Source organism: Thamnophis sirtalis, unplaced genomic scaffold, assembly GCF_051295495.1.
Source record: "Thamnophis sirtalis isolate CommonGarterSnake01/CBP01778 unplaced genomic scaffold, rThaSir2_p1.2 scaffold_11, whole genome shotgun sequence".
NCBI lineage: Eukaryota > Metazoa > Chordata > Lepidosauria > Squamata > Natricidae > Thamnophis > Thamnophis sirtalis.
This window is the reverse complement of record NW_028261391.1, coordinates 57,055,423-57,077,910: the sequence shown is the minus strand read 5'-3', so window position 1 is coordinate 57,077,910 and position 22,488 is coordinate 57,055,423. Positions and strand designations below refer to the sequence as shown.

At 34.4% G+C, this 22,488-nt stretch overlaps 1 protein-coding gene across 1 annotated transcript in view; it reads right to left on the bottom strand.

Annotated features, from left to right (window-relative positions):
* Positions 1 to 22,488, bottom strand: part of ATRNL1 (attractin like 1) — a 507,336-nt gene that overhangs the window by 345,149 nt on the left and 139,699 nt on the right. The window contains exon 20 of the mRNA XM_087725861.1: positions 21,897 to 21,990. Within this exon, the coding sequence (XP_087581987.1) occupies positions 21,897 to 21,990 (94 nt within the window). The remainder of the gene's footprint in view (positions 1 to 21,896; positions 21,991 to 22,488) is intronic.

Sequence of the window (22,488 nt, the reverse complement as noted above, 5' to 3'; positions counted from 1 at the left end):
CACAACCCGGTCCCCGGGAATGCCGCTCCCGCCGTTCAGAAACCGAGGGGGAGAAAAGTTCAAAAGCCGCCGGAGCCAGCTGGAAAAGGAGCGACTTTCCCCATTAGCCGGCGCCCTCCGCCAATCCGCAACGGCCTCGCAAATTAAAAACCGAAGGAAGGCGGCGAGCTCAGCCAAGCGCGGCCAGGCAGCCAGCGGCGCGCACCGGCTTCCCAGCGCAGGGAACTTCTCCGGCGGCTGGGGGGAGGCCGTCAAGCGGAACTCTCGGGTTGCCGAGAGTTCCGCTTGACGCCAGAAGGGCTTTGCAGGAAGAAACGCCGCGTTTCTTCCTGCAAAGCCCTTCGGGCAACCCGAGAGTTCCGCTTGACGGCCTCCCCCCAGCCGCCGGAGAAGTTCCCTGCGCTGGGAAGCCGGTGCGCGCCGCTGGCTGCCTGGCCGCGCTTGGCTGAGCTCGCCGCCTTCCTTCGGTTTTTAATTTGCGAGGCCGTTGCGGATTGGCGGAGGGCGCCGGCTAATGGGGAAAGTCGCTCCTTTTCCAGCTGGCTCCGGCGGCTTTTGAACTTTTCTCCCCCTCGGTTTCTGAACGGCGGGAGCGGCATTCCCGGTGACCGGGTTGTGTGGGTGGGGGTTAGGCGTCGTTCCCGTCCCCCTCTCCCCCCCACCCCGGCTTCTCAAAGGCGCAGCAGTCCTGCAAGGTGTAGAGGTTGGGGATGGCGGAGACAGACAGACAGACACACACACACACACACACACACACACAAGAAACGCCGCGTTTCTTCCTGCAAAGCCCTTCTGGCGTCAAGCGGAACTCTCGGGTTGCCCGAAGGGCTTTGCGGGGAAGAAACACGGCTGGAGGCGCAAGGACGGTCCTGGCTGTGGGGCGCAGACTCGGTAAAAGCCTCTCTTTGGTTCCCTCCTCCTCCTCCTCCTCCTCCTCCTCCTCCTTCTTTCTGGAGCCCCTTCCTCAAAGATTTGGTACCAAAGCAATGGCGGTGAGGAAGTTGTGTCTTTTGGATTTTGCACTGTTGTCTTTTCAATGGTTCTCAGACTGGTTGAACCTTTAGCAGCTGGGGTGATATTCTTTACTGTTAAGGTTACAATTGGATGTGTTGGACAAATCTTAAAAGATGAAACTTTTATTAAAACGTTTGACTTAACTAAAAACGTCTTCCTTTTTCTTCTTCTTCTTAAATATGATTTATTTATTTATTTTTACTTCAGAAGTTTGATGACCGTTGTACAAACTAATCCAACCTAAATGTAGAGGAGGAGAAGAAGGGGGGGGGATTTAAAAAGAGCAGAGGAAAAAGAAAAGAAAGCATGAAGAAAACATAAAGAAAGGGATGGGAGGGAGGGAAGGAAGGAAGGCACTTTATGTTGAAACAGAAAATATTATATAAGGAAGAAAATGGAAATAACTTTTTGCTCAAAGAGGTGTTTTTTCATTTCATATTTGCCTTTTAAGAGGAGTTAATGTTATAATTCATGTTCTAATGTTATAAATTTTAATCCAACATTAAGTTCCGAGCTTCCAAGTCATTTATTTTTAATGAAAAAAAATTTTACTCAAATTTTTGTGTTAAAATGGGGGATGCGTGTTATACGCCGGTGCGTGTTATACGCCGATAAATACGGTATTTTTGTTTGCACAGGATATTGGATAAAGGTTTATACAATTTCTCTTGATCATATGCATTATTTTCACAAACTCTCACACAATATTATTATTGTATTACACTGACAGAAAATGCCACCACATGTTCCATGTGTACTTCTCAAAATTCATTCTATTTATTAATTCTTTAATAAATTTTTCAAAGGAATTATTCAATGGAAATGTATTCTTGTTAGAACATTATAAATAACACTATAAATAAATAAATATGTATGTATGTATGTATGTATGTTGTTTGTTTGTTTGTTTGTTTGCTGGTCTTGTTGTATTCAGGTCTTTTTCAGTGTAAGATTGAGATTGTCTTGGCAACGTTTCGGCGAGGTCTCATTCACCATCTTCAGGCTGGAGTTTTCGGCTTAAAGCGTGGTCGGAGCTGCTGTCTTTCTATAAATCTTGGTGGGGTAGTGTGGAGTGCTGGCGTTTCAGTAAGTGGATTGATTGGCTGTGTGGCTATATCATGATTGGTAGATTGGTGCTGATTGGTGCTGGCTTTGTGTCCGTTGTTGTTTTGTATTGTAACAGGAAGCAAATTAATCTCCAAAACAGAACACTTCAACAAGAGAATAATTATGGAAGCCATCGAAATAGAGAAACACCCCCACAACATGAATAAACGTGACAATACCTCCCACCTACCAGACATCTGGAAACCAGCCCTTTTCAACAAACGAACCCCACCCACCACCCAGGTCGTTACAACACAAAAGAACAATGGACACACAGCCAACACCTCAGCCACACAGGATGATATGAAACAGCCGACCAATCTACAAACATCAACTCCATCTACCAATCAGGATGCAACTACACATCCAATCAATCCACTTACAGCAACAAAGCCAGCACTCCACACACTCCCACCAAGATTTATAGAAATACAGCAGCTCCAACCATGCTTTACTCACACAAGCACGAAGCCAAAAACAGGTGAAGGTGATGAGTGGGACCTTGCCGAATACTCCTGAACAAATTATGGAAAATGTGGTGGTTGATTGAGAAGGGGATTTTCATTAAAATGATCATACTATTGTTGCCAAAATCAAATCTTTTGCTGGTCTGGAATTTTTATGTATGAGTAACACAACATAATATTGTGAAAAAGTATACCCATTTTATAGAACAAGCAACATGCAATAGTCTATTCTTTCTAAGTATCATGTGCCACAACATGGATAAAATAGCTCAACAAATGATGCAGAATTGAGAAACAAATAATACTGTAACTTGCTTTCATTGTTTAACTTCAAAATGTTAAATGAAATTAGGATTTTTATCAGGGGTGAAATTCAGCAGGTTCCGACAGGTTCTGGAAAACCGGTAGCAGAAATTTTGAGTAGTTCGGAGAACCAGCAAATACCACCTTTGGCTGGCCCCAGAGTGGGGTCGAAACCAAGATTTTGCAATATCCTTCCCCCAAGCGTGGGGTGGGAATGGAGATTTTGCAGTATCCTTTCCCTGGAATGGGGTGGGAAGGGAGATTTTGCAGTATCCTTCCCCTGCCATGCCCACCAAGCCAAGCTCACAGAACTGATAGTAAAAAAATTGAAATTTCACTATTGATTTTTATGTATTGAATAAAATAACAAACTTACTGTTTTTCATAAAGCTCCAACTCAGAAAAGGGTTCTGTCTCAGAAACAAGTATTTACTATTTGTAAAGATCTTACCAGGTAATCTTAAAAGATAACAGGAAAGGTTGGCTTTCTGATTATTATTTTTTTTTCAAAGTTACAACTCAACTTTTTAGAGATTATCCAAGTTGATTTTTTTATTTAGTTCTTAGTGGCTTTCATATGTTATTAGGTCTGGTCTTCTTTGGGTCATATTACAATTATTTATACTAGTGTCTTACTGAACAACGGGTTGCATATTTTAGATACTTTTCTACCCCAACCCCCAATACTCTCTTTTATACTTAATACTTGGAAATCACTGAAACTTCAATCCTCTTTGTTTTATGGTACAGTCCTGGAAGGTATACCTTGAACTTGGTGGGTAGTAACTGTGACACAGATTAATTTGTCAGGCTTTTCCCACTCATTACATTAACATTTGTGGAATAAAAGGAACATTTAAAACTAAAACAAACATAGAGTCAATATCCCAAATATTGGGATCCCAAACTAATTGAAATGCATGAACTGAATTCATCCATTAAAAAGTAATAAGAAACAAAAGCAACACATTCCTTCTATCCTAAATTTCATGTATCTGTCAAGGGATAATTCTCCATGGACTGGTTATTCTGGACTATGCTTTCCTATAGGATAAACCTTGGTGACTGAGAAATATGCTACAGACTGAGTGTATTAGGCAATTTTCTCTTATTTCTATTCCTTTTAGGAATATATCCATGAGGTTTGATTTCTGCTCCGTTGTATCCAAGGTCTTTTTAATAGTAGTTTTCCATGCCTTAAGCAATGATCTTTCAAATAATTTTGTTTTTATGATTCTAACAAATGGTCCAGAGCACATTGCAATATATATGTAACATATAAATTATATTACTGTACAAGTTCAATTGTTAAAATGTTGACCATTTTAAATATCAGACAAAAGTGCTATACTGAATCATATATCTGTTGAAGGTATGTAATTGTAATTAAGAAAACAATACTGCTGATTTAAAACATGAAATTTTAGCAACATTTCCAATTTTCTTATATGCTTATATCATCCTTGAAATCAATGAAAAAAGTAAAATCTAAATATATAACTATACAAATTTGTATTTTAAAAGATAAAATATTATTTTACCATAATTGTTCAGCTTAAATACAACAAAACCTCAATTGCCTTCTAAGAAAATGATTCTAATATTCTTAATGCAAACATTAACAATAAACAAGGTATCTGTCAATATTTTCAGATTGCTATATTCTGTTTCTACTTTATTTTTCAAGTATTTTTTCTTTCACATTTAATGTAAAAGAACATTCATACTTCAAGTAGACACAAAGTCCAGATTTTGAACTATTTAAGAATTACAGAGCCGGAAATATCAGTTGTACCCTATAATTTCTATAATTAATAGAACAAACACAGAGAATGACATTTTAATTTTCTACTTTCATTTCAACACCGTGTTTCAGTTACTCAGGCAGAATGTGTCATTACACAGTAGGTTGTTTTTAGAAAAAATAACATTGGTCTGAACTAAAAATCCAATCAAAAATCAACTGGCTTTTCTTCTAATAAAAAATGAAGGACAGGAGTATATACTAACTACAAAATAATTAGTACTTTTCTTCTACTGGTAACAAAATAAGACAAGTGAAAAGAAACTAAAAAACGATTCCTCTTTTTCAGGGATTTGTTTCTGAAGCCCTTTTCAGAGCAAGACCATAGACTCTAATTTTGAACTCAAGTAAGGATCGTTATCTGATTTCTCTGGATTATATAGTGGGATAGAAATCCTGCAAATATATCTAACAAATACTTTCTATCCATTTAGCCAACGCTTTCAGCTAGTTTAGATGATTAAATAAAAGCCACCTCATGTAATCTGCATACATAAATACTTTTATTTATGACTATTTAAAAGTAGTTTGTCCACAAAAACATGATGATGATGATGATGATGATGATGATGATGATGATGATGATGATGATATACTTTGAATTATTTCTAAATTTGCTTTTAAAAAGATGTTGTGGTTAGTTTATGCATTCTTAGAAATAGTGATAAGGAGATATAAATGCAAAAGACTCAGCAAAAGAGGTTTTCCTTGTCATGCTCCTGTGGAATGTTATGGATGCAAATCAACCAGAACTCTCATACTGGCTCAACTGAGATGTTATGGGCAAGTCAACTTTAGAAAACCAAAAATATGCTGTAGTCTTTATATTGTACAGTCCTCATGAATGCTAGTTCATCAATGACAAACAAAGCAAGTGTAATATGAAGAACCAGAAAGTGGGGAAAAAAGCTTATTCATAGTGAGACGTCTATGATTTACTTATGACAGGTGAATTGTCCCAGGGTCTGCTAACTCATTTTTCTTTCTCCTTTCTCCTTCAATGTGTGGTGAATAAATTTCTCAATTGAAGACATTAAAGAATAACAAACTGATGGGAAGAGCCGAAGTCACAACGACATGGTGTGTGATCTCAATGCTCTGAGATCGCAGTCGACACTTTTCTCTCTGTGTGGTCTAAACAGACCTAAACTGTACCACAGAGATGGTAAACAGGAAGAATACATCTTGCTGATCACAGGGACATTGCAAAGTCTCTGATTGATCCAAGAGAAGCTCTTCAAGCTAGTGACAAAAAATCCAGCCAAATGGCTGATGAGGTCGGGGCGACTCCAAAATGGAAGGATACGGAAAGAGACAGTGTATTCAGCTGGTAAGGAATTTTTACTGTTTTAAAAGTGACTGCCTACAAAAAAACTTAAAACTAATTTAAATTGGAGAACAGAAGAAATAAGCGGCGGAATTAAATTTGGACTGGTTATGAACAATGGGTTATCTTACTTTTTAAATGCTATCTTTACGTATGGAATTTATGCAAGCCTTTTAAAACGAATGGAATAATTTCCTTCTTCTATTTTTTTTTCTTTGACTATTCTCCGTAATATATGGACTAAAACTTTCCTCTTTCATTACTGTGGGTGTTTTTTTTGTAACTCATTTAACAATCAACCCCTTTTTTTTTTTTAACTTGAAATACAAAGAGATACAAAAAAGAAACAAAGAAGTGGTAACATTGTAATATTATAACACTGCTACTTGGAAGCTAGACTATTTGTGTATTGGAAATGAAACACTTTTTTCACTGATTACCCTGGCTTGGCACTTCAAGGACTTACAGCTTATTTATAGCAATAGCAATAGCAGTTAGACTTATATACCGCTTCAAAGGGCTTTCAGCCCTCTCTAAGAGGTTTACAGAGTCAGCATATCGCCCCACAATCTGGGTCCTCACATCACCTACGTCGGAAGGATGGAAGGCTGAGTTAACCTTGAGCCGGTGAGATTAGAACCGCTGAACTGCAGATAACAGTCAGCTGTAGTGGCCTTCAGTACTGCACCCTAACCACTGCACCACCTTGGCTTATAGAGTGATAAGAAGAAGAAAGGCACACAGACTGTTCCTTTGAAGTAGATTCTTGGCCAGAGAGGGGTGAAATGTTTTTGTGACGCTTAATTCTGCTAAAACCTTCAAGAGTAGCAATCTGTCAGCTGAAAATCATTCTCAGCATCAGAAAGAAGTTTTAAATCTGCAAAAGATATTCTCAGAAATACAGAAATTATCAAATACAAATAAGAGGATAGAGAAGAAGTTGGATTACTTAGTGCATCTAACAGTAAAATATGATGGAGAAGTTGAAGATGTTCATCAAATGGAAAAAGTGGCGTTAAAATCCAAAAAGTTGAAGAGGAAAATGAATATAAAGAAATTTAAATTGCTGATACTTATGGTGATTGGTTTGTTTCTGAAAATGGAAAGAGTGGAATACTGAAAGAGGAATTAAATGGAGGGGAAACTTACCCCAGATGGGAAGATACAGAAGAGGAAAAAATAAAAGAATTTATGGACTCAAAGAGACAAACCTTATTAGCAATAGTTTTGATAACACCATCAACAATCAAAGATAAGCAGATCAAGGAAACAGAAGAAGGGCATTGAAATTATATGAGAGATCTTATAAGCAAACAGTTGCTAAGAGGAGTCCATACAAAGCTGATTAAGGAGATGATCAGAGGACTGGTGCCACAAATGGCAAAATATATGGCTTTGTTATTGGAAAGATACTGGTTGATAGATGGAAGAGTATAATTTAAAACTAGCTAAACTTAGCGAAATTTAGTGATAATAGATATAGTTAAATAAATAATTGATAATGATAATAATGTATACAATGTGTAGTGTTATGATAAGTAATAACTGGATATGAATATTGAATGGCACCCATGAAAGGAAGATTAGAAACCCTTTTGGATTATATATAAAGATTAATAATAATAATAATAATAATAATAATAATAATAATAATAATAATAATAATACTCCGCCGTTGCTGGTCCCAAGCTCGGATGAGAAAGGAGGAGGGTTGGGGTCAGGTTGGCAACTGGTCCCATTAAAAAAACCCGCCAACCCATACAATATGGTGAAAAAAACAAATAAAAATTTTATACCGCATCGGTCGTCGCATGGGTTAACAAGGGCCGCGGTGGATGTTGGGGTCCCTGGACATCCATCAACAAGTGGGCTACAAGTGGACCAGCCAACAAAACGACAAAAATATAGTGCAGATGAAAACCATGCCATAATGGCCTGTTACTACACCTCAGAGCCAGAAAAAAGAGGTTATTTAAAGCGAATGTATGAATTATGGGAACAACAATATCCAGATTCAAATGTTAGTGAACAATGACTAGCAGATCAAAGGCGATTTATTATACGGAATAAAGTGTTTAGTGAAGTTGAACTTCAGGAAATTCAGGCAAATTGCAAAACCAAAAAAACAATATCACAAGTGGAAATAACTGATATTCAAGACACAACTAAAGACATTATTGTAGAACTCCCAGAAGAAGCTGTTGGGGAGGAAATAACACCACCACCACTAGAACCAGTTATCACTGAACCAACTGATGAACTAACAGAAAAACAAAAAGAATTGAAGGATAAGATCATGGAGCATTTTCTGCTTAATGAGGAAAGGCAACGTTAACCATTACTAAAAACTGTGCCTAAGAAAATTTTGGCCCCTATCATGAAAATGGTTAATGCAGTGTTTTCAACAATTGAATCGGGATCCATCTTGGCAACGAACCAGTTAATGTACAGCGCAGCTGTAATAGTCACTAATGAACTAGGTATTAAAATCAAAGTATCTAGTCACAAAACAGAAAAAGCATCAAAGTCAAAGTGGAAAATCCGATTAGAACAAAAAGTCAAAAAATTAAGGGCAGATGCTAGTAACTTAAAGAACATGCATGAGCAACGGCTTAAAAACAACAAAATCATAGATCGGCTAATCAGAAGATATAGATTGGATACAAGAAACATCAATGAAGCTGTAGAGATTGTGAAACAGCAGATAACAGCAACAGCTAGAAAAATTGAAAGATATGAGGCATGAATCATCCAATATAAACAAAATCAGCAATTTCGATCAGACCAACGGCGTTTTTATCAAAGTCTTAATGTGAATGGTGACACCAAAAGTGAAAAACCAGAAAAGCAGGCCACAGTTGAATTCTGGAAAGAATTGTGGGAAAATGCAAAGGACAACAATAAGGAAGCAAAGTGGATACATGACTTTGAGAAAAGCATTGGCAACAAACAAATGCAAGTATTAGAAATAACAATTGAGATGGTCAAAAATCGAGTAAAAAAGGTAAAGAATTGGATATCACTTGGAAAGGACCAATTACCTGGTTTCTGGCTCAAATATCTGACCAGTTTACATGCAATATTGGCCAGGCAACTGAATGAAATTTTACAAAAGGGCCAAATTGATGAATGGTTGACAACTGGAAAAACATACTTGATTCAGAAAGATGCAACTAAAGGAACAACACCTGAAAACTACAGACCAATAACATGCTTGCCAACAACCTTCAAATTACTCACAGGCATTATTGCAGATAACATGATGGATTATTTGGAAACAAACAACATCTTGCCAGTAGAGCAAAAAGGCAACAAAAGAAGGAGCAGGGGCACAAAAGATCAGCTCCTAATTGATAAAATGATATTAGAAAATTGTAAGAACAGAAAAACAAACTTGAATATGGTCTAGATTGATTACAAAAAGGCATTTGACTCACTGCGACATAGTTGGATCATAAAATGCTTAGAAACAACTGGCATTAGCAAAAATATTACATCCTTTACTGAAAAGGCGATGAAACAATGGAGAACTGAGTTGGCAGTAGGGAATGAGATCTACGGAATGGTTAATATCAAGCGAGGAATTTTCCAGGGTGATTCACTTTCACCTCTTCTCTTCATCATCGCAATGATCCCACTATCAGTAATCTTAAAAAAATGAAATTAGGCTACCAAACAGCCAAAGAAGCTGAAAAAATTTCGCATTTACTATATATGGATGATTTGAAACTCTATGGAAAGTCAGAAATAGAAATCCAATCATTGACAAACACAGTCTGAGTATTCAGCACCGATATTTCAATGCAGTTTGGCATGGAAAAATGTGCCACTGTATCCATAAAAAGGGACAAAATCACTGCATGTGAGGGAATTGAAATGCCCAATGGCCAACTAATTAAATGCAAAGAAAATGAAGCCTACAAAAACTTAGGCATTCTGCAGTTGGATAACATCAAGCATGGAGAAGTAAAAACTATTGTCAGGCGAGAGTACACCAACAGAGTTAGAAAAATTTTGAAATCTAAATTGAATGGTGGAAATACAATCAAGGCCATAAATACCTGGGCAATACCAGTTATAAGATACACAGCTGGTATAGTTAACTGGACACAAGCTGATTTGGACATTTTGGACCGAAAAACCAGGAAACTAATGACAATGCACTATAGTTATACCACGTGGTGATACTGATAGACTATATCTGCCCCGAAAATCAGGTGGCAGAGGATTATTACAAGTGAAGCAAACAGTTGAAGAAGAAAAACATGATTAGTTGATTAGTTAAAAGAAAGTCAAGAACATCTATTAATCGAAGTAAAGAACAAAAATCTACTGAAGGCCCAACAGACGAAACAAGAATACAGAAAAGATGTGATAAAATCAAGAATGGAGAGTTGGCAGAACAAAGCACTGCATGGCCAATTTCTGGAAAAAATAAAAGATAAAGTGGACAGTGAACAAACTTGATTATGGTTAACAACAGGTACGTTAAAGAAAGAAACAGAGTCACTAATCCTGGCTGCGCAAGAACAAGCTATCCGCACAAATGCCATTAAGGCCAAAATCAAAAAATCCTCTGATGATGCCAAATGCAGACTTTGCAAAGAAGCTGATGAAACTGTTGATCACATACTCAGCTGCTGTAAAAAAATCGCGCAGACTGATTATAAATTGCGGCACAATTCAGTAGCACAAATGATCCATTGGAATTTGTGCAAAAATTATAATATTAAAACAGCAACAAACTGGTGGGAACATCAGCCTGAAAAAGTCACCGAAAATCAGATGGTCAAGATCTTGTGAGATTTCCATATACAAACGGACAAAATACTGGCGCATAATACACCAGACATCACACTGGTTGAGAAAAATAAGGTCACAATCATAGACATCACAGTACCAGGTGATAGCAGGGTCTCCGAGAAGGAACATGAAAAAATCGCAAAATACCAGGACTTAAAAATTGAAATTCAACGACTATGGCACAAACCAGCAGTGGTAATTCCAGTGGTAATTGGCACACTGGGTGCTATTCCAAAAGCACTGGAATAACATTTAAAACAGTTAAAAATTGAGAAAATCACCATCAGTCAAATGCAAAAAGCCGCACTGCTTGGATCTGCAAGCATATTACGAAAATACATTAAGACGTCCTAGGCCCCTGGAGGGGGGGGCAACTAGTAATCAATGCCAAATCCGGCGAAACAACTGGCCGCTGTGATACAATTGTATAATAATAATAATAATAATAATAATAATAATAATAATAATAATAATAATAATAATAATAATAATAATAATAATAATAATAATAATAAAGAATCAAGTTAGATTTAGTTAAGTCTTGATTACTAGGAGAAAAATGATATGATGCAGGATATAGTCAAATAAAGGAGGGATAATGATAATAACGTGTGTGTGTGTGTGAGTGAGAGAGAGAGAGAGAGAGAGAGAGAGAGAGAGCGCAATATAAGGAAATGAGATGTAAATTGTAAACAATGATTTGGAAAGGATAAAAAACCTTCTTATTAAACATTATGGATGTTTAGCTAGAATAGGATATAAGGATTTAGTGTCATTGGAGGATTTTAGAAATAGTAAATGAAATGCCAGTATGTGGTTATGTATTAAATCTTGATATATTTTATGATGAAGGATATTTAAGCAACTATACTCAAATGAAAATGGAGGTATGATGATGGTAACATGTATAAATATCGAAGTTAAAATACTTGAGTTAATATGAATTATGCTTGATGACTGTGGAAGAGATGCACGAAAGTCTTTTGTAACCAACTGATACACTTTCTACAGTATGTAAGAAAGGAAGATTGTATGTGTTGTGTTTGTTTTGAAAATTAAAAATAAAAAAAACTTAATTTAAAAAAAGAATAAACTCAGATGACATTTACAGATAGAATTTCAATTCAAGTAAATTGGTTTGAAAACCAGTGTCATGACCAGTCTTGAACCATATTAATATATGTTAAGTCAACATTTTGACAATTATATTTTACTTTTCTCTTTCCTGCAAGAAACTCATAAAACCTTATACTGTCAGAATAATATCAATAATGTTGCTTCCTTCTCTGAATCTTAAAAATGATGTATTATTCTTGCTCTCACTCCAAACTTAGGATACCAAAATAATTTTCCATGAAAGTAACTACTTTCATTTAATAATAGTTCATTTTACATTGGATTTTATATTGCATTTATTCTAGCTCTACAGTTCATGTTCACGGATATATAAAATAGTCAATTTGAAGAATTCTAATGAAATGTACCAATAGGAAAGCTATTGCATGTGTTGAATTATATGTACAAAAATCACCCTGAAAATTACATTTGGAGTATAACAAAAAAAAAATGTACCCACTACCACTACACGATTTCCATTAGTAAGAAGAAGTTGCCATTAAAAAAAAAGTTTTATATCTTGAAAAAATAAGTAATGGAGTTTTTAAAAAACCTAATACATATTGGTAAGCTTTGCAAAAAAAAAGTAGCAAAAGCATTTTATCATTAATAGCAAGTCTTTGGGCTCAAAAGTCAAATTAGTATTTACACATAATGGAACAACAGAAACACAGATTGGCTTGAAAAAGATCTCTGAAGAATTCCATGGTAAAAAATTTGATTTGCCAAGAAAACTTGACTCAATGTGCCCTTAGCTGCAGTCAAGATCAATTCAGGGAAGATTTTACTTCTTTAAATAAAGCTTAAACTTTTAAACCTGCCATATCAATGGACTTCTAAAGATCAATTTGGACAAACAAACAATTTTCCTTCTTTCTTTGAGAATATTATGTAACTATACAAGAAGCTATTTTTCCCGACATTGGAAACAATTTCTTCATGCTTAAAATTTAATATAACTGGTTTCAGTTATATAATAAATTACCATACAAATAGATTTTTTTCTCACCTTTTTCCTCACTACTCCCAAAAGGGGGAAATGCATATGAGAAGTTGGATAGCAGAGGGCAGTTTGGCTGAAAAATATGCAGGTAATTATAACCTAGGAACAAAAACTTCCAATTACCTTCCCACGTTCTCCCAAAAGAGAGGGATATGGAACGTGAAAACCTCACCATTTGATCTCATGATGATAGCAACAGTTTACTGTGATGCCTGAAGCAGTTTAACAGCCGTATGAATTTTGATATTAAGAATATGAAAATGTAATGCCAAACTAAGAATAACAGAACTTTAAATTGAAATGTACCAAACAACTGAAAGCCAAACATGTACAAATCTCAGCTTTGTTAATGTAATTACATTGGAGAGAGAGGTGGAAAATTGACATGTCACTGAATAGGCAAAGAGAAAAGGTAGAACATGAGATGCAGTTTTACAGTATCAAACACAAAGGCAACTCTAATTACACTGTAGAAGGGAAATTGAGAAAAATACATTGCCACCAATGGTAAAACACAAAAAAATAAAGACCACACAAATAGGAAATAAGTCTGTTACTAAGAATAAACTTTTAGAAACTTAATTAGGATCCAAAAATTGGAATTATACTTAAAACAATTCTATCAGCTTTAAAATTAGGGAACAGGTAACTTTAAATTATATTTACTTGTACAAACACAAAATATTTGTAAAAATATAGTTTTTCACTATAAAGAGTAATGTCTTACAAGCTGTGAGCAAATTATTTTTCACTCCTTACTATGTTATTACCCTATTCTGCATTATTGGTATCCTACAACAATGGATCTATTCAGTTACTTGTTCCTGAAAGACAGTCTGTAGCACCAAATTTGTCAATTTTTTGCTTTCTTTTTGTAATATTCTTTTATTTGACTAACTGAAGTAAGCAATCTTCTTAGTTGCACAAAAGTTGCATCTTTACAGCCATAGTTTCCTCGTTATAGTTTTATCTGACACCATAAAAAGCAGACCATATTAGAGGAACAAAAAGGTATCAAAGAAACAGTAAGTCCAAATGGTATTTAAGTAGCCCCCAAATAGAAATTCACATTATTCTGAGTGTATAAACAGTAGTACTGATCCAAATAGATCTGCAAAGCTATAGGAATTTTATAGAGATATTAAATAATATGATGTCTAGAAAACCACTCCCAACATGGCATTTTATTTCTCCTTCTTTTTGTACTTAAAACATGTAACTAAAAGAATGTATGTATATATACAAAGACTGTAAGAACAAGGACATTCACAATTTTGAAATTAGACTGAGGCTCAAATTAGATCAAGGATTACATATAAATGTAGAAAACAAATTGTCCATTCATTTAAATTTAGTGTTGTTTATAGAAAGGCAGGACATAGAACAGGGCAATGATAGCCAGCTTCTGTATAAAATTGTAACTATGATATTCTTTAATTTAAATAATGGGTTTTAGATAGGTCAGATTCAATAGGAAATAAATGAAAAAGGTATAATAGTCATATGAAACATTTTGAATTAAAAACTTAGAACAATGCTGTCTCAATGAAGATAAATATTAGCACATCTACAGGAGCCAATACAATTCACCAAGAAAGTGGTCTCAGTGAAGGATGCTAACTACAAATGTAAGGAAGAACTAAGACAAAGGCATCTATAAGGATTCATATAGCATATGAAATATATGCATAAAATCAGAAAAAAAAACAAAAGGGGAAGTGAGCAAAAGTTAACAAGAGAGAAATCTAATCAATTGAGGTTACTTCAAATATGTCAAAAGCAAGAAGACTATTACTCTGAATGCTCTCCAGTTCTACAACCTTAATGAAATATATCCTAGAATTTTAAAGGAAGTGGCTGAAGAGCTGTTGAGGCTATTATCTTAGTAAAGTTTGGGAAAGCAAAGTGCTATAAGAGAGTAGAAGAGAATAAAGAGTGGAGAATGGTTTCTCTCTTCAAGAAAGAAAATAAAATTAGTAATTATCGAGCCTAATAATACATGAGAAGGTGTCAACGCAGGTAAGAAAGCAGAATATTTGCAAGATTCTGTAAGATTGCTAAGAATTAGTATGGCTTTATAAAAATCATGTGAGCCAATTTTAGAAATGCTTGTGTTGTTCAAATTCAAATTCATGGATACCATATAGATATGTGTAAAGTTTACCTCACTACTGAATGCTTTTAAAAATGCTTTATTTTTATATTAGGGCTCAGGATCTAGCCAATTTTATCAGTTATACTCACAGCTGCTAAACATTTATGTGAGTTATTACACAGCAACATGAACATAGTGGAAATATTGTACACAATATAATCCAATAAAGGCATGCAGTTCAAATTGGAGCAAGCATAGTCAATCTCTGACATTACAAACTTTACTGATAATCATCTGAGTTTAATGCACTAAAATAACAAATGAAGTTATTTGCAATATCAGACAACATTGCCTTTAGACAACACTAATCCAGTCAGTAGCCAAATATTATATTACAGCCATGTTCATAGAACATGAGAAAGGAACAGAAGTCATCAATGTGAGATGAAAATATCTCCCAAATTCTAGTGCCATATGCATGATTTTTTTTTTCTGAGAAGGTTCAGATGCTATGGCTATCAACCACAATATTACAATAGGATATATAAAGCAGTGCCTTCCATTATATATTTTTTTCAGTATGATGGACCACATTGACATCTCTTTGTTTCCTGTAGCATTAAGTTACATTCCTCACATTTCATTCCAGTAGTACAGTTTGATCTACTTTCAATCAGTCAGTCAGTCATATCCTTAATTTTTTTAAAATAAATAATTCAAGGCAGTGAATGCACCCAGCACTCCTTTCTTCTCCTATTTTCTCAATAGCAACAATGGGATGGGATGGGATGGGATGGGTTGAAAGCGTGACTGATCCAAAGTCACACAGTCAGCTTACATGCCTTAAGGCCAAACTAAAATTCACAAATTCCTGGTTTCTAGCCTGGTGCCTTAACCAGAAGATCAAATTGGCTAAAATGTAATTAAAAGAGCAATATGAACATACCCAATCATTTGCTATTCAGCCAGAATCTTTATTTTTATCATTTGCTATTCAGTCAGAATCTTTATTTTTACAAGATCTACAATTATTACATAATATACTATAATTAATAATCTTATAGAACTGAATTTGAACTTTTGATTATCCATCCTTGATAAATAATTTTGATTAAGCATTTTCTTTTTATTTCACTTTACAGTGGTAATTACTGATATGATTTTTGAGACATGTGGAAATAAATTTCTGGAAACAACAACTCTTTGTTGTTGATATGATGTGAAGAACATATTAAGAAGGTTATGTTAAAAAAATATGGAGGAAGCAGAATATAAGAGCAATTAATACAAATGAACAGGCATTGTTAACAAAATAAAAAACCCAGAATATACAAAGAAACTTAAAGAAAGCTTTGTTGGCAGCTAATTTCTTCAGGGCCATTTATTTGAGATTTTTCTTTTTACATTTGATGATTGCTAGGGCAACTGGTGTTAATGATAGCTCACAACAAGATGGAAATGTAACATGAAAAGCTACTTTCTGTTTTCAAAAATAAACACTGTCACTAAATTTTTTCTTCTTTATTCACATTTCACTCTGCTTGCCTGAAAGATGGGAAAAATGGAAATGAATATAGCAGTAGGTGGTGCACATTATATCCATTAGAAGCCATAAGAAGAAAAAAGCAATCTTTGCTACACCATGAGCTTGCTAATAAACACATACTATGCCCAATACCAATTCAACTAAGTATTTTTCTCTTGCTTCATGAAAACAAATTTATTTTCTTTCTTGTTCTAAACATACATGATGTAGTTTGAAACAATCTATCAAAACCATTAAGAGGAACTTTCTTATCTCCAACTTGTTTTTTCTCCATACTTGCATATCTAATAAATAAAGAAGCCATTTCCATAAATAAAACAGGGCACTATCTAGCATACATCACTTTTTAATTTTTAGAAAATAAATTATTTTAGTTTGATGTTAATTTTAATGTAAAAACATCTTTATACTAGTGTACTAAACCTTTGTTCTCTGACACATTTAAATCACTTTTACCTTGCCCAGAAACATCAGTGTTATCAAGATTGTATCTAGTAATGGTTGTATAAGATAAATTTGGGGAAAACACTGAAGTCTGATGAGGATGAAATCTATTTTCATGGAATTTGGTGGAACCCAAAATTTGATTGAATCCAAAAGTGTACTTGCTATATCAAATACACTTGTTTTTACATAACCTACATTATCTCATTGCAAATATCAGGGTGGTCTTTATAAGCATTTTCTTAAGAATAATCACAGGGAAAACTGAAATTATACTAATTCCTAGATTTGGTTTTGCTTTCCATATCACCATGAACAATAACTTTATTCAAACTTTATATTCATAACACTCCATTTCCAACTTCTTGAGAGATAAACTGCTTTGAATTATAAGAAACCTATGTTTTTAAACTTTTATTTTATGTTCCATACAATGATTAGATGTGAAATACAAGAATAATTATAATGATAATAAAATTTTAAATCCAACTCATAGGTTCACTGAATATATTATCGCATGAAACATAATAGATTAAAATGAGGATGACAGGACATATTAAAGAACAAACTATTTCCCACCCCTTTCATGTTTTCTATTTCTATTTAAATTAAGCTAATATTTCAGACTTGTTTTTACTAGGAGCCAAACAAAAATGATGACATGTAATTAATTATACACAGGAGCAATACAACTGATGAAAATTTTCTAGCAGGCTTTATTACCATCCATCAAATCTTATTGATCCATATCATTGAATGCATTTTCAAGTTAAACTTCTAGTAAAAGCATTGGTATTTTCTTCCTCCTAACTAAGACTATGTTTGAATTGTTTTGCTAATAAGAAAAACCATTTCATACAGAAGAAGTACACTGTTTATATTTTCTGTTTTTAACACTTTTCAAAATGTTCCCTATCAAAGCTAGTGAAGGCATGACTATTTCTTTTGTTTAATTTTTGCAAACAGACAACAAGAAAGGGCTATATTTTGGCTTCTTCATGCCTCACAGCAGTATACCAAGTATTTTTTAAAGTATCCTGAGACCACATTTTGTACATCAGAGATGGGTAAGAATTATTAAAAAATTATCTTTATTGCATTGTATACATGAGTCAGAAATATCCTTTTTCTGACTCTGCTACTAATATTTCTGATTTCATAAAATAGAGAAATTTTTTTCAAAAAAGCTTTTCTGACATAAGGAGTAATGATTTTTCTAAGCTTGTACGTATTTCTTGCTTCAACTGATGATCATCTCAAATTAAATATAATACACAGAAATCAGTGGAGGAGAATATTTGTAGCTCAGGTTTGAAATGAGGTATCCTTGTTTTCTTGTAGATGTTTCATTACACAAACTAGGTAACATCATCAGCACTAATGATGATATCGACTTTGGGTACTGAAATGTCTGTAAGAAAGCAACCCTACTTAGAGAGCACCAAGGACCCCACAGATTGAAGTCTCACATCGCTGGATATTAACTTAAACATCTTATACATCTTGATAGAGAATATTAATATATTTAGCTGAGAATAATGAGAAGAGCATACTTTCTTACTGATTCATGGTCAATTGATCTGTTCTAAATCCTACATTTCCAGAGAGACACAAACAAGAATTTATAAACCTCAAGAATGTCTCAGAGAAAATAGTTCATATATTGTAGAGGCAGGGATGGGTCCCGGCAGGCACTACTGCCGGTTCGCTTGTGTGCATGCTGTGCATGTGCACTTGATGCGCACTGCGTGCATATGCACAGTGCGATTAAAATTGTTCTGCGTGTGCGTAAAACCAAAAAGGAAGATGGCATCTATGGTGCCGCCCAGAGAACCGTTTGGAAGCATGACAGGCCTGGGTCGCTGTCAGTTTCAGAGACCAGGCTGCCAAACCACTACCGGTTCAGCCAAACTGGGCCAAACTGGTAGGAACTGTGTACAGGTCACTTAAGAGAACCCATAGAATGATCTCACTTCAACCTTAAATCAATTTGACACAGGTTGCTAGAATAGCTATTTAAGCATTTTAATGCAATAAATAATTTCCAGGTATTTATTGCAATGTATTTTGTTTTGATATTTCATTAAATATTAATTTCATTTATTAAATATATTAAAGCATTTTCTTTTAAAAACATATGTATTTTTCTGTTGCAACAAACAGCATTACTTGTATACGTACAGAGATCAAGAAGGTATTATATATTTATTTACGGAAGAAAGAAAATACTGCAGTTGTAAAATACTAAGATCTTTTTAATAGGTGTGGGGATAATATCTTCTATGGACTTTTCTTCTGCCATTCCCTTTTCTATAGCTGCGCCAGATGCTGTTATTTACGTACAGATTATGATGACTTGAACTTCTATTTGTTTTCTATTCCATTCTGTGCAACAGTATCTCAGTTTTCCAGCTTAATTACCACTTAAGAAGGGAAGGTTCTCAGATTGATTGTTCTAGGTTTCAATCTAAAACTTTATATCAGCTCTCTTTTTGGTCTAATGTCAGTTTTACTTTTGGCCATTATTCAAATACACAGGAACAACAATTTATAATATGTTAAAAATGCCAATTATAAATACAATTTAAGAACTGAGTCATATTGCTAGAATTCTTCTAATTTCTAAAATTGGTCTTTAGAACCTTGAAGAGATCACATAACTAAATTCTGAATGACAATGTATTGCTTATTTGTTTTAATCCTTTTATTACAATTTCCTCATTTGTGACTTCTGGCTATTTACTGGCTTCTGTGTGTGTAACCCAACTGCAGGTAAAAACTATTGCAGCTGACAGATTAGTAAGATTAGATCAAAAGACAGATTAGATAAAGTATGATAATTTGGTTACTAGGCAACAGATTGTTCAATATTGGAAATTCCCTATCCACGTGATAATTTACTTGATAAATGATCACGTTATAGATATGACAGTCCCATGGCTTCTCATTTAAAGGTTCTTATATTTAACTTCACCATTAATAAAAATTAAAGATTTGGGTATTTTTAAAGAAAAGAAACAAAGGTTAATTTCAGAATAATTTTTTTCACAATAAAAGAAATTGGCTGCTTAAAGAAGGGACAGATGCAGAATCAAGGATAATTATAACTAAGAAAGTTCAGTTCAACTCATATTACATATGGATTTAGTTACCTATCTGCTAGGAAATGAATATCACAGATGACACTGCTAGCTATTCATTCTTCTATCATGTCCTCTGAGATCATTTTTAAATTAGTAAATAAAGGCAATGGAACAAGGTGGATTAATCTAAATATGAAGTATTTGAAGTACATCAAGACACTTTTACTGTCCAAATGAGAATAATTAATTAACTGTGCATCATTTAGCTACATTTTGAAAGATAAAATGTTTACCTAAATTTATAAGAATCTGGGTCTCTAAAAGATAATTATGCATGGGATATTAATTCCCCTTGGTATAGAATCAATGTAATACATGTGTTTAGTGCTGATGCCTGTGTATTCTGTTTTAAAACTAAAATGGCACTCATTTAAGCATAAGCATAAAAATATTTCATTTTATAAATTAATTCTAAAGTGATACTAAAAAAGAATTTCCAGAATGTTAGAAACGGGTAACGTATGTCTGAATACCTGCAAAGCCAACACCAGATTCATATCACTGGCACCAGCCCCCTTTTTTAAATAAATAAATGGTCAGCAAAAATTTTATGTTATCGATGAAATCGCTCTGAGAATTACCCAGATAGTTTGTCATATTAAGACTATATTAATATAACAGTTTCATCATAATGAACTTATCTAATGTTATCAAATTACCAACTTAAGCTTTTGTGACATAGATATATTGATACATGTTAAAAACCTCTAGCAATTATTGTGGCTATCATGCCAAATGCAATGTTACTGTGATCCAGGGAAACTATTTTAAACTATCTATAATCCAACCAAATCATGTTAACCACTCAATGATAAAGAATCATAAAATATTAAATATGTTTCTTACACTATTAGGATGATTTCAGTTCCACACAATGTGTTTTCATTTACATTAAACACCCCAGGAAATGTTCAAAAAGAATTAAACTTAAGCATAGAGTTTAAGCTTTATTATGCTATAACCACAGGTTTGCTCCATTATTTTTCTCTTTTGATTTATTATTACTAAGTTTGTTCACATGGAGGAGGGGTTAAAGATATTGATTTGATATTGTATTAATGAATATTAAATAGAGAAATGTAGTTAATAAAAGTTATCCATTCTCTCCAAGAAGTGCAAGGGACTTTTTTACATAAAATTTGCCCTAAGCCTGAGAACTATAGGTTTCTATTCCATCAACTTCATTTGTATCACACCATGCATGAAAGAACTTAGCCTTCTTCCAAAACACCAGAAAAATGCTGTACTCCAACCACAAGGAAGGCTGTACTACCAAGGCCTTTGAGGCTGAGGCTAACAGAAATTAAGAGGATCACAAAAGTATTGACCTACACATTTGATCATTTTTGATTCCTTACAAACAAAGAATGGGAAGAGAATTGATCCAGACTTTAATATGTTTTGGCATTATGTATTATTTCATGTCAGAGAGAAAGCAGACTTTTGTATTATGTATTTTGAAGCATAATTTTGAAAATATAACAGTTGAATGTATGGAACTTTTTCTAGATATTTAAGATAAATAATTCTTGAAGTAGAACTTTAATATATGCAACATCCTTTTACATCACAGCAACAAAATAGTTTTATATAAAGAAAAGCTACAGAGGAGCCCATTTAGCAGTGAAAAGTTATCACCTCACAAATAGTAACAAAATTAAATTCAATGTATGAGCTATTCATAAATATTAGATTTAAATTAAGATTTTATCATCTATACTCACAGTTGACACTGGTCTCCTTTGATTCCTTTGGTTGTGCAGAAGCATTTTCCTGTTTGCATGTGACAAATATTTGCATGACCACTGCATGTGCAAGCTATAAAATCAGAAAGGATTTAATGATTATATTAATTTTTAATACAATACATTCTATATCAAGACTATATATCCATAAATGTATATTTTTGACTGTGCAGCATTACAAGATTGTGATTTGTGACCTTCCCGCAAGCAATAACAATAGGGAAACTGAAACTGAAAGGAAATTGAAAGTCACATTCACATGTCCTCGCTTAAGGACCCATGTGAATTGAATTGAATTTATTATATTTCTATGCCGCCCTTTTCCCAGAAGGGACTCAGGGCGGCTCACAACCCAAGTCAGGGGGGGGGGATAGGGGATACAAAAGGGAAAAAAAAGACATAGACAAACAACACCACAATTTTAAAAACAACTCAACAGACACACCATTCGAGCGGGGACAGGAACTCATCAGCCCCAGGCCTGTCGGAACAGCCAGGTTTTAAGGGCTTTGCAGAAAGCCTGGAGGGTGGTGAGGGTCCGAATCCCCACGGGGAGCTCATTCCAGAGGGC